The following is a 13684-nucleotide window of genomic DNA, read 5'->3' on the forward strand; positions in this document are numbered from 1 at the left end:
TTGTTCCATTGAAATTAAGTCAATTACTTCCAAAAACATTTCCTGATAGTCAAGTCTTGATTTTGAACGTCTTTAAGTCCTAGTCATACCCCGAACAAGGGAGACAAAAATTACTTGTTGAATTCAGCTACCTCAATAATATCATCCTGCAACATATAAAGCCTCAAAACTTGTCTACAAACTAGAGCAAGAGGTCGCTAATCTGTCTGTACACCTATCTCTCCGCCCTACCTAAGAGTAAGCCGGGATTGTCTTTCCTACTCATATACCCTTATACTGCTAGAGTAATTATAGAGTCAAAAGGCTAAAATTATATTAGCAATATTCACAAGAAAGCTAGGAGCAGCAACTCAACAGAAGAACATGGAACCCTGGACATTCTTATGCAACTTAGGGAGCTCTGGAAATGGGATACTCTCAGCTGAAGTGACACTGCCGTTCCCTGATGAGGTTTCTGAGAGATCTTCAAACTTCATAAACTGCCCCACTTGTGCAGCAGCAAGGTGGGCATAACATATGGGCGCCACTGGAAAATGGTTGGTAATAGTGAGATGGAAGTAAAGCTCTAGACTAACTAGATTTTATCATTTCCACTGGAAAAGAATTTAATAAAAGAAAAAAGATTTAATTGCAGAAGTGTGTTTAATTTACCAATGGAGATTGCAGTTGTACTCCTTTGGTACCTGAAATAAGCAAACATATATCTAGATAAATTCAATTGAAAGGTTATTCAAGCTGAGTCATATGGAAAGGGATTGAAAATGAAAAGCTTACACGTAAGAAAGGGAGTGGATTAAGTTTTGCAAGCCATCAGGAGAAAATCCAATCTCATCAACCAGGACATGATAGTGTGCTGGCCGCGAAGTTCCCTGTCATATGAAGCAACACAAAAGATAAAAAACGTGATAAAAGGAAATTTAGACACCTGAGTTGAGTTGGGGGGAAACAAATACGCTGAAACACTGGGTAGGGGGCGGGTGCTTACAATCATTCCTGCATGAGCACACATGTAGAAATCATAATTCCTTGGATGCACAATATTTGTGTCCACCACTGTCCCTGGAGAGAGAGGGAGAGAGAGCATTAAAACAAAGAGATAAATGATAAAGGCAATAACAAAGTTCAGAAAGTAGCAGACCAGGTGGAACATTATCAGTGGAACCCCCGGTTTGAAATAGCTTCGTGTGATGATTTTTCTGAGCAACAATCACAGTAAACTTGGGAACATCAACCTCCCCAAGGTGCTGGTAAGCCTGCAATAAATAAAAATTTGACCATCTTAATGTTGAGAAAAAAAAGAACAAACTTCAGCACACGGTTGATAGCAGGTCCTAGGGACAAACCCACAGTCCATTAATGCTCTTGGCATAAAGGGGCTTATGCAGGAATAAGGCAGGAACTACTAAACTTCTGGGTATTTCAACAATTTCAAGGCATGATTGGATTAAATACCACAGACTAATTGATTAAATATAGCAATTGTCTCCTTGAGTGGGTATTCCGATAAAAAGCTTTCCTTAGATCAGATATAATTAACTGTCAAAACTAAAAACGCAAATTGGGACATGTAGCACAGAGAGAGTAAATCATCCTTCAAATCAAGTACTACATTGAATGGCCCAAGAAAAATTGAATTGCAGAACCTTTATGATTTGGTCCAGCTCGATGTTCAAGACTTGATTAAATTGTGATTCGCTGACTCCGTCCCTAAAATAAATAAATAAAAACATGTCTTTACAAGTAACAGTAGGAAAAACAAGACAGTTGCCACATTTCATGCTCCAAAAATAAGTAAAAAAACCAGTTCAACTGAGGGGAAAAACGAACTAAGCAAATAGAAAGTTTCTAATTAAATTAAGAGGGCCACTAGAAGCATAAACCACACAAAGAGAAATATTCCTATTTAAGAGTAAAATGGAAGGATGAGACAGCATAAATAGGCCAGATACATCCTTCAGTAAGAATAGTATATTATGTGAATTTAGCTTGACAAAAGGGGTACATTTCTCTTTGTGGATTTAGCTTGACTATATTTGCAGCATCCACACATAGTATATGACAAATTAACACCTGCCATGCAGGGTGGCCACATTGCCTCAAATCAAAATACGACTAGGATGAACGGCCTCCAACTGGAAAATACCAAGTAATATAAACTACACAAGTTGCAATGTGAAGTGAATCCACTATATCTGATATGATATGATATCACCACAAAAGGAGTACATTTCTCTTTGAGGATTTAGCTTGACTATATTTGCAGCGCCCACAAGATATTACGAAACATACTGTGAGTTTGGGACTGTATTCCGGTTTCGTTTCGAAGGAAGTCACTTTTGAAAGACCAAAACTGGGTCATTAGCATTTCTTTTTCAAAACAGCCAGAAAATTACCAATACAATGTCATGATACCTGAAGACAATAATCTGAGTTGGTTTACGTCCATTGCTTGTTTTATAGAAGTCCACAAGCAGTTCCCTGCAACAAAAGGCATTTCCAGCCTTAGCAGTATACTGGAATTGATAATTTAAGATAAACGAATTTCACCAGTCTATCTTAAATCTTTTTAATTTCATCCAACTTTTTACAAAATATAAAATATTGTAATCAGGTCTCATTTAAGTTACAAGAGATTAATAGCCACAACTTTTATGTAATAAATTTGGGAGCGAAGACTTTTGAACCCGTCTAATGGGCCATATTAGAGAGTCCCATAAGTGTTAAAGCAAACTATAATTCTTAACATGTGATCAACTGGTACGAATACTAAATTCCCTGCTCAAATACCTGATAATACCAGCATCAGTTCCATTTTCAAGTGGCTTGTACAGAGCATCAATCATCTCTAGCTTAGGAGATTGTGTTCTAACAGCTGCTCTGTACCTTGAAATAAGTGGCCAATTTCGAGAGCCAACAACCTGAAACTCCAACAAAATTGAAGAAACAAAATGACTATAAAGCACAGAATGGTATATAATATAAAAAGAAACTTGAATTGTAATTACCGCAGCCACAGAAGGAATATCTGAGCGACCAGGAGACCCATGAGAGACATCCATCCCCAGAATCATTGTAGGAGTATCATTAACCAGAGGAACACATGAGGAGTGCTCTATTGCCAACAAAGAATTTATTCCTCCAAGCTATATAGAATTAAACAAACAGAAAAAAAATCAATAGGGTCCATTAATTATTAAAGTAGCGATATCAGATATTCACCATTTAGCTTCTTGCCTTAGAATTGATCTTAAGAAGAACATTTGTCAGGTACTGATCATTAATCTTGGAAGGGGAAATGCATTGTGTGACAATCCCGAACTCACTAAGACTTTTTTTCTTCCAAGGTCCTATAAAATGTATAAGAGCATAAACTAATTACATGATCAGATTGAGGGGTAGTTTGATTATCAATTATTAATAACAAAGCCATACCATATACATCACAATTTTTTCTCTCTGGTAAGACACAAAGAATGAATTGAGGTTCCCCTGGAAGCTTAGCTAGAATCTGTTCGAACATCTTTTCAACTCTTGCAACAGGGCTTTGTCTTCTACATTGTGGATCTTCTTCAAGTAATGTAAAGGGACGCTCAATAAACTGCACATGTGGGAGAGACAGAGACAGAGAGATCAGAATCAGCATAAGTCTAAAAACAAAACTTAGCAAATGGTGTAACCTACAATGCCTTTCTTCCTCCCACAGTTGATAAGTTCCCGTGAGATATGACTGGTATCACAGCGTGCAGAGAAGTTGACAACAAGCCAACGGTCAATGCGAGTAGGGTTGAAAAGTGTCTGGTAGATTAGGGAATTGCAAGCAGAATTAAGTTCAATAAGCTAAAATCAAATTCAAATAGTAGTAATGAAGGAAACAAAACAGTGCAACCTCTTTCTCAGAGAACAACTGATAAATGAATTTTAGAAAACTTAGAAATAGTAGAAATAAATACCTTATTGTTGAAATTCCATCGTCCCTTATGAGGGATGCAGTCGTCACTGTTACCAACCTTTAACTGTTCATCAAAGGAGAGAATGCAATGCATTAGAAAGAGAGGTGATAGTTGATTGAGTGAAGAGGGCACACTCCTCTCTCACTCTCTTTCTCCCCACCTCTACGGACACATCCAAATATACAGAAACTGTTTACCTTCGGAGTCTCGAGAACACGGCCATTGACTTGAGTCAATTGCTTCTCTATAGAAATACCACATGTAGCAAGCATAGGATCATCATCATACTGGTATTTTTTCACTGCCTACAATAGTAAAGCAATTGAGCAAAAAGAATATTGCAACATGTGGTCAAAGAAGAAAATTCAGTGACCTGCAAACTTACATCAGTCACAGTTCGTATTCTTTCATGAGGCTTCTGCCTTGATTTTTCAACTAAGGATGCCCTCTGCATTGAAGATAAAGCCTTTGTATACCGTTGTAGTGAAACAAGCGAACAGAGCTAAAACACCTCGTTGGGGGAGGAACACAAATCACGATCTCAGACGGAGGATAAGACTAACAAACAATGATATAATAAGCAAAAGAAATTTGCACACCTCCAGTGGCAGATAGTTGGGCCTTTTGGGCTTGCCAACATCAAGGCATGGCATGTATTGGGAAGAGGTGAGTTCTACACCACAGTGCTTAGTAAAATACTCATACACAGTAATCTCCACAGTCTGACCCTCACTTGTGCCATTGGCACTTTTTAACTTCATAGGGAAACTTGAAAGGGAAAAAAAAGGACAAAAATTAGGAAGTTTTTCAGATGTGAAGAAGTAGGAAACATACTTTTAGGAGATAAGCACATACTATTGTTGATTACAGGGCTTCTCACTTAAGCCTGTTACTTTGAATTCCATGTTACGGTGCCTTGCGTTAATCCTCATATTTTTCAGCATTTTCTTGGCCTGTATGTTACCATGAAATTGAAATTTAACAGACTAAAGTTGATGCTGAAATCTGAACCTTTAGTATAAGATTTAACAGTTTTCTTTTTTACCTTAACCCAGTCAATGTAGCGAGCTTCTCGTACATCCTGGTTGGTTATCAGAAAATCAATGACAGGTCCAGGCGTTAGGATCATCGTTGTAGATACATCTGCACAAATAAATGGAAACAAAAATGTCAACAAAACAAGTGACAACAATGCTAGTGAGTTTTGAAGACTAAAGAAACCAAATCATAAGATCTGGTACCCATATTCAAGGACAAGCCACCCTGTGTTGGACGGAAACTGGAATGAAATCCCCGAACACCCTTTACGCCTGCTCCAACATCAACAAAGTTTCTGGAGTCATCATGAAAGAATGATTGTCGTACTAGAAGACACCCCCTGTGCATGTTTAATGGTCATAAATAAACAAAGTTAGAGTTCACAGAAGAACAGAGTACAGTTGAAAAAGAACATAGTAAACATATGAGAGAGAGAGAGAGGTACCTGTTAGCTGCTTGCTGCCGCAGAATGATATCAAGCACTTTCAATGCATCCTGAGTATTATCTACATCCACTCCTCTCAAGGCAAGAGCGATTGACTTCAGAGGTATTTCGGCAGCATAACTTATTTCTACATTGAAGGTTTTTGACTGAAAAGAACGCCTTGACCGTTTGTCAGTCCCACTGGGGCTCCCATTTTCACTAACACACAAGAATGTCAGTTGGACAAATACAAATGAATTGTTGATAAGAGAATAAAAAAGAACTTTTAAACCAAGACCAGGAAAAAGGAATAGGAGGACAAACTGCTTTGCAAATGTCTCCTCCAGCACAACAGAAAACTCAAGCCTTCTCTGTGGCAGAGGACCTAGTGTGTACAGAGCTTTGTCCCCATCATATGCAAACTTTTTACCACCAAGTTCTGAAGAGTATGTTTGATAAAGCCTGTCAATCAGTTTTCTCCCAATTCCCTTGCCTTCAACAGCTATCTTATCTTCTAAAGTAATACGAACCTGCAAATAGTATGGCATTATGAAATTGGTACTAGATACAATAAAATACATGTAAAGAGAATAGTCACAGGAGGTAAACATACAAAATACTGGTAAAATACAGCATCTGGAACATTCACAGAAACTTTAAAGTGGTTTGCGAGCAATGGTATCGTTTGTCCAGTAGTTCCTGTCCCATGCCTACTCATAATAGAATATTGAGGAGGAGCCACTAGTTCTGGCTTCAAATTAGGGGGCACGGTTGGAGGAGGTGGGGACGAATGTGGGTCCCCACCTGCATTTCCAGGGCCAGCTACATCCTCCATTGTTCACTTGAATAAATATGATCTGCAAGGCTTTAAAGCAAGGAAGATCAAAACTAATTAGGTGAAGAATGGACTAATTCCCATCCTCATGGAAACCGAACAGAAACAAATGTACTTATACATAAACTCAGATTGTCAAACATTCATGATTCCCTTAAGGTTACATACCAAAATCTGCCAAAAAGGTTGAAAGCATAACCATAAATTTCCTGATAGATCATTTGACATCAGTTGATTTTTTTTATTTGGTTAGACTATAGAAGTGCTCTAAGTTCAGTAAAAAGTTGTAATTGCTCGGATCTTGGCTCTGATGCAGAAAGTACTGCTTCAGTCAGAACCAACGTTTCAAACAGTACTAGATGGAAGCAAATCAAGCTAACTACTCAACTATTACAGATGAACTTTCATGTGCATTATAATCAGATTTTTCTCTCAGATAATTAAGATTACAAAATCCCTTGAGTTTTTTTTGCTTCAAAGTTGAAGGGTAACCATATAAAACAGGATAAAGAGTTTTCTAAAATGGGGACAAGAGACTCTTCTCAAAACACACCATAACAACCAGAAATTAGTCACACTTTGTACCAAACATACTATGTATAAATTTAGAAGGTATAACTGAGATAAAAGAGACATAAAGGCACTAACACAAATATGACCACAAATCCAAATATTTTAAAATAGAATGTTTTCCATGTGTTCGATCACTATAAAATAAAAGGAAAATAAAAGTTCAAAACTATGAAGATAGTTATATTAAGATTGACAGAAGAACTATATCAAATGAAAATAATTGACCAAAAAAAAAAACAACAATAACAGCAATAGAAGCAAGCGAAAATAATCATAGCTGAGATACTTTATAGATGAAATACTAAAAAATTCCGAGGCATGTAGTAAAATAAAACAAAAATATGTGAAATGTGGAAAATATGTAGACATACAAATACAATGACATACGTGAATTGCTTGAAATTTTGACAACTCAAACCTACTGGCAGGTGAAGATGAAATATCAAGACACCATAAACGAATATCAAAATCTGGAAAATTAATAAATAAATATTATTTGTGTATGCTATAAGGTATGCAACGCTATCAATTTGGGGACTAGAGGAGCGAGGGCGAGAAGTTAAAAAAAAAAAAAAAAAAAAACTGAAAAAAAGAAGAAAAAAAGAGACTAAAATCAACACTAACGCAAGCACAAAACATAGATTGCATTAACGAGAAACAAAGTTTTCTGGAGACTTCCAGAAGGCAATGCAGCAAGCGACTCACAAATTTCTTCCAAAACATTACAGTGTAAGCCGATTCAAGCAAAGTTAAAACTATGAAAAGCGAAAAAAATCCTTCACAAAGTAGACGAAATGAGCACAGAGCGATGCATGAATGAAATCGCGGAATGCAGAGCATGAGAAAGAGTGAGAAAGCAAAGCTTAGAGCGAGAATCGTACCGTGAGAGCTGCGGAACGAGCTTCGTCTAGGGTTTTGCAGAGCCACTGAGAGTTGGGAGTGAGAGAATTCGAAGAGTACCTCTCTATTGGCTTGAGGGAGAGAGCGAGCGCATGGAGGGAAAGAGAGGCTCTTTTAGGAAATAAATTTGGTCATGGACTGCTGTGTTGCAATTTAGATGAATTTCAAATTTTTAATGGAAAACCAAAAATTCGTTTTCCACAAGGAAAATGCAGGTGAATTATGTCAGCCGTCCAATCTGATTAGATAGCAATTTGATATCAGCACCGTGTTTTTCTCGTGGATCCAATGGGTGTTGGGTGAGGCATCACCCTGATCGTCCCGTACGGAATCGCTCGTGGCGTTAGAGTGGCATTTCCGATAGTCGCGCGGCCAAGTGTCGGGGCCAGATGGACATGGAATTCTGTGTAATTCTGGTGGAAGTATAGGGCTATTTTGGTCATTTGAGTATATGGTTTGCCAGAGAGAGCCATTGGGTGCGATGAGGTCCATGAAAGTCTAAAGCAACTAATTAAAGAGAGCCGTCAAATAATGTGTTGGTATAATTGTTTAACGGCTCTGATTGTTGAATGCTTGCCGTTGCTTAGCCTTAGTCAAAGCAGCAAACAAGGCCAAGGCCACTGTGGCCAGCTATGGGCTTTCATGCAGCTTATTCATCAAGGTTATTTTCGGGCCTTTCTAGTTCTAGGCTTTGTTCTTGTTGGTTTTTCTGGGTCTTTTGGGCTACATGCCCCCAATGTATCAACAAAAAAAACATTCATGGAACAATAGCACTAGTCTTTTTATTCTTCAACCATCGACAATCTAATCTGCGGAAATGAGGATTCGAATTTGAGTACAATATAACAGATGGGCTCACTGTCATAATCAACTGTGTTAACCCACATATGCATAATAGCACTAGCCTTTTCTATTACCAATTTGGTTTGGCAAAGTGTTCAATGGCTAATCACACATTTTTTTCCACTTAAAAAAGAGGGGGATTTATACGTATTGGTAGGTAGACTATGAGTTATGAACTAACAGCCAAAATAATTGGTGATTGCAAACCCAGTATGAGTGGACTTGGATTGGATAGGCTAATGCAATAATCTTAGAAAAAGTTGGATAAATGCATAGTTTCCTCTTTCCATTTTAAGATCTTAATCACAAATAATATTTAAAATATTGAATTAAGAGTCTAAGAGCAGATCTTTAAACCAAGTAATTAATTTTGATCACAGAAAAGCTAGAAAACAAAAACCAGCCAAGATCACTTTCTAAAAAATACAAGCTTTTCATTTCCAAGCAACAAGGCTTTGCATCGTCAAAGCATACACATGTATTTTAAAGATGAAGAATGCCATAGCAAAAACATCACAAAAGAAAAAGAAAAATACATCATCATCTTTGCAACCCATGCAACACTGTGGTTGGAGATAACATAGCTAGCTCAGGAGGGATAGAAGGGGGAGAAGAAGATCCACGAACCCAAGATGGGGTGTTTGCATATTGAGCTATCTTGACCTGTACTTTTGCACTGTCGGGCTTGCAAGGTCAAGAAAACTCGAACATTCTTCGTGGAGTTAAAAAAATCAAAAAAATAAACATAATAAGAATAAGCTCAGAAGAGATATCGCCATGACTTCTACCAGCACATCTTTCTCTTTTCTTCTTCGACGCCACAAACCACTTGACCTACTGGGTGAGCCATGAGACCCATGAACACCAACAAAGCCATGGCCGAGACCAAGAGAAAGTGGGTGAGAACCAGAGAGCTTGGAGAAGATGAAGGAGGGGGATGTAGGTATTATTAGGGTTGACCACCGGTACAAGACTGGTGAAACAGTGCCATGAAGATTGAGAAGGGGGTGGGATATATGACGCTATTTATATTGAGGGAGTGGTCACAGAATGAAATAAAGGCTGATGGGTATAATTGGTTCTTTAATGGAAAAATAAGGTGATGTGTCGTTTTCAAGGTAGGGCAGACACTAGGCATAATGAGAATTTGTTTTCTTGGGATTCAAAAACCGACTCTATTTCCAGATTAGGACTTCTTTTTTGTGCTTTTGTTCTTGTTTTTTCAAACAGTAAGTTCCCTTCTGGTTTTTTAGAATTCTACTACTGCCATATCCCGTACTAAACTTTTTACAACTGATAAAAGTATGTTTATTATATTCAACTTTGGATGAGAGATTGAAAAATTTTATGTTTTTTTTATAAAGAAATCTGACCTAATTACTGGTTCACAAAGTTAATCCAATGTGAGATGAGAAGTAGTGCACTTATAGCATACATCTGTGTATCAGAAAAAAATTGCATTACATGCATGCAAAGGTATAGCTTTGACCATTTTGAGAAATAAGAACAAAAAACAAGAAAAAATAAGAGAGTGGTTTCTGACCATTGAATTTCTCACCAGATGTAAACTTTTTCAAGCAAATCTCTGCCTTGCAATTCAAAACCACCCATCTTTCTCTCTCTCTCTCTCTCTCTCTCTGTGCTGATACAGATAGAGAAAGAACAAGAACAAAGCCCTAGGAGTTTAGATACAGATGGGTCTCTTCAGCAAACCGCTACTTTATTCACTGTTCCTTTTCTCCCTCTCTCTGCAACCTTTCCAAAATCACACAAAACCAAAACCCCCCAAACCCTAATTCTCATGTCTTATGTAATTATTATACCCTTTGCTGCTGCTGCTGCTGCTGCAATTCTCTCAGAATTGGGACCTGCACTATTGTAAAGTCAATCTCAGATATTATGGCCTCCTATATTAATGGCCTTTTGAACTTTTTGTTTGTCACCTTGTATGTAAAATTTTCAAACCAAAATCAAATCTTGAAAGCCTTTTTTTATTTTGTTCTGCTAAAGAAAAAGTAAAATCCTTTTTTTTTCTTCTCAAATTTAAAAAAAGGGAAAATTATTATAAAGAAGTTCCGTGTCCGATATGATGACCATACAAATCAAAGTTAACTTTATAACTAATATTCACAGGAAGATGAATGAAATTAAATACAAGTATTATCAGTAGATTATACTTTTTACTCAAAAAGTCCGCTACCATATTAGCTTCTCGATAAACATGTTGAAAAGAGACATGAGAAAAAGTAAAATCATTGGCATAAACCAATGTTTCTTTATCTTTGTTTTGGTAATTAAAGTAGGGTATTGGCCAAATTGTAAGCCCGTAAGTGGCCCGATGACATGTCCCTGGCCATTCCTGGGGTACAATATAAGCTCAGACTCTGCTGCAAGTATTAATTTCACGTACTCGAGTGCTCCATCCAACCAACCCAACTTGTATGTCTGATTCAAAACCCGTGAAGGCTACTCTCAGATCATCATGAGCCCTTACGTCACACTATGTCATTTGCATTGCTGTGGGGACCTATCTTCAGATATGTACATATATCATGTTGTCGTCTTGGGGTTCCATCTGCTTCTGTTATCCTTTTGATTTATGTACTCTATACAGTATGTTATTTTTAATAACTTTATTACAATATTAATCGCATTTGAGAGCTACAGTTTCACTCTATTATTGGTTAAAAACTATAGAGATGACTAGGTGCATGGTCTCTGAGCAATTTGATGCATATGAAGAGAAAATAAAAGTTGCCAAAGGGTCTAGCTTTGGGCCTTGATTTGCAGAATCATGTTCAGGCCGGGTACTTCTACAATGAGGGGGATTTTGATAACGGGGGGTTCAATGATGGGTTTAATCCAACCATTCAATCATTAAAAAAGTTCAAGTCCATTATTTTTTATCTCTTGTTGGATAGTGGGATTGAACCCTCCCACAACTTCCTTAACCACAACCCCCTCATTATAGCATTTTCGGTTCTGGCCTCTATGGCTCATTGACAGTGTGTGCGAGAAAACTTCACCTCCTCCCCAATATCACTTTGTATTATAAATTAATAAATAAATAAACAAGAAAAGAAAAGTTTACATTAATCACAACATCAAACAAGTTTGGGATGGTTCCCTGCTAGAATGAAGTCATTCTATAGTGAGGGCTTTATATATGGTCCTTAAGTGAGGTCTTCAAGCCAACTAATTTAATATAACGACTAACTAATTTGATCAAACTTTTAAAAGATAAGGTCTCACTTAAGGGCCATATATAAGGCCCTCATGATAGAATTCTTGTACCAGAATGAAAAGTTATGGGCCCTGTAATCCAAGAGCGATATCTGTGCAGGCTGGGCTTCTAACATGTGCAGCAAGCTAGGTGCCATATTTTGCTGGAGCTTGCTTGTCTGGTGGTTGGTGGACACTTGAAAGTGTTTACATGGGCCTGATACAAATAGGATTCAATTATTTTGATAAGCGGAACTTAGCGATTCCAACGGAATTATGATAAACGCAATCTAATACCAAAGAGTTAGTACTATCGAAACAAAGGGTGATATTCTCTTGCTAAGCATGACAATTTATACCATTAGACTGTCAATTTAGTGTATATATTCAAATACGAATCTAGTTAAACAATAGATGTTTATTTTATAAAAAAATAAAAATAAAAATTTAGGATTGCATTCATAATTCAACCAAAAAAATCACTAGCCACAAAGGGCCATTACAATAACGGAGAGATCTATTATTAAAATTAAGACTATATGGAGCTCCTCCACTAACGATCACCCAAGATCGAAGAAATTCTAGCATAAGCATCCCAACTAAGAGTGCAAATTCAGAACAACTAAAAATAAATAAAGTTTGAAATAACAATAATTCTAATTAGAAAACATTTTCATACAAACAATATCGTTACTTGTGCTTCTTATCCGCAAACAAAGGGTGATATTCTCTTGACATTTTATACCATTAGACTGTCAATTTAGTGTATATATTCAAATACGAATCTAGTTGAACAATAGATGTTCTAATTAGAAAACGTTTCCATGTAAACAATATTGTTACTCATGCTTCTTTTTTTGAGTACAAGCGATAGTCTAAACTATATGGGAGAGGGATTTCACTCGCACACACACAAGTGGAGGTTCCAGGATTCGAAAGCCAACTGGGCAAAACCTACATACTAAACTCATCGGGTACGAGTGAATTTCATTAATAAACATAAAAAAATACACCTAGTCAAGAAGGACGTACTAAATCTTACCCTCAAATGCATCTATATCCACAAATTAAAGTTCCACAAATACAAAAAGTAAGAGTGAAAGTAAAAGTAAAAGTAAATGCAATGCAAAATAAAAACAAAACTATTTTAAATCTAATATTGAACCATGCGATACTTAAAACTCTTAAATTCCTCAATTATTGATGCATTATCGATATTATTAGCAAACTCTCTTTCATCCCTAATTAAACCCTAGAATACTCAATTTTAAATTATAACTATAATTAAAGATATATAGAAAACAAGGGATAAAGAAGTTGTTGATGTCGTGTAGCTAAGAGAGAGAGAAACAAGTTGATGTGGCATAGCCAAAAGAGGAGGAGAGAGAAGATATGGGACCACTTGAATGGGTAGCATGTGAATGGGTAGCATGTGTGTAGGGTTTGCTTTGGATTGGACTAGCACCCAACCGGCCCTGTGCACAGAACCGCCCATGACATACATATGATATCATGGGGAGGCGATGTGTAATTACTTGTGCTTCTTATCCGCAAACAAGTCAATACTTGTTCGTTGAAGTAATAGTCTCATAGTCAATAATATCAGTTGTCACATTTCTCACGAAACCATCCACAACCTCTAATTATAGCTTTCGTATTGCTTCTCAGATAATGTGACCACATCCCCATTCCCATTGTCAACCTATCCAGCTCGGCGTCCGTACAAGCAACCCACACAGTACAATTTTCAATTATGAACCCCAAGAATTTTCAAACTATGACCGAGTATATGTAGATGCCATACGCAACCTTTCACCTTTACCTTTTTTTTTCTGGGGCTTCAAATTTTCATTAATTTACTTTATTTTATGTACTACCAATACATTATAAAATTGGGAA

The 13684-nt window shown here is 37.0% G+C and overlaps 1 protein-coding gene across 3 annotated transcripts; it reads right to left on the reverse strand.

Annotated features, from left to right (window-relative positions):
- AGO6 (Argonaute family protein) lies at positions 1-8065 on the reverse strand. Of its 3 annotated transcripts, XM_021975767.2 has the most exons (23): positions 7702-8064; positions 6026-6277; positions 5737-5942; positions 5434-5631; positions 5192-5328; positions 4996-5093; positions 4806-4903; positions 4550-4718; positions 4336-4452; positions 4148-4255; positions 3951-4013; positions 3682-3795; positions 3433-3598; positions 3235-3347; positions 3006-3143; positions 2788-2918; positions 2413-2478; positions 1644-1707; positions 1139-1253; positions 986-1059; positions 775-869; positions 652-683; positions 1-526 (listed from the first exon to the last, which is right to left on the reverse strand). In XM_021975767.2, the coding sequence occupies exons 2-23, from the start codon at positions 6245-6247 to the stop codon at positions 351-353; spliced, it is 2700 nt and encodes an 899-aa protein (XP_021831459.2). In that variant the 5' UTR covers positions 6248-6277; positions 7702-8064; the 3' UTR covers positions 1-350. The 3 variants fall into 3 exon arrangements, 2 of the variants coding, with proteins under 2 accessions (XP_021831459.2, XP_088106292.1); XR_015834458.1 differs by lacking the exons at positions 1-526; positions 652-683; positions 775-869; positions 1644-1707 and having other exon boundaries at positions 7702-8065; XM_088250166.1 differs by lacking the exons at positions 1-526; positions 652-683; positions 775-869; ... (1 more) ...; positions 1139-1253; positions 1644-1707 and adding an exon at positions 1729-2333 and having other exon boundaries at positions 7702-8065.
- Positions 8066-13684: the final 5619 nt, after the last annotated feature.

This window comes from Prunus avium, chromosome 3 (assembly GCF_965620075.1).
Source record: "Prunus avium chromosome 3, drPruAviu1.hap1.1, whole genome shotgun sequence".
NCBI classification, from domain to species: Eukaryota; Viridiplantae; Streptophyta; class Magnoliopsida; order Rosales; family Rosaceae; genus Prunus; species Prunus avium.

What these genes read in the sequence shown, in the direction of transcription:
- AGO6 (XM_021975767.2), bottom strand. Translation starts at nt 6,247, where the DNA reads ATGGAGGATGTAGCTGGCCCTGGAAATGCAGGTGGGGACCCACATTCG. An exon ending in AAGCCCTGTAATCAACAATA is followed by an intron (nt 4,719 to 4,805) that starts GTATGTGCTTAT and finishes TTCCCTTTCAAG; the next exon opens with TTTCCCTATGAAGTTAAAAA. An exon ending in TACAACTGCAATCTCCATTG is followed by an intron (nt 527 to 651) that starts GTAAATTAAACA and finishes ACCATTTTCCAG; the next exon opens with TGGCGCCCATATGTTATGCC.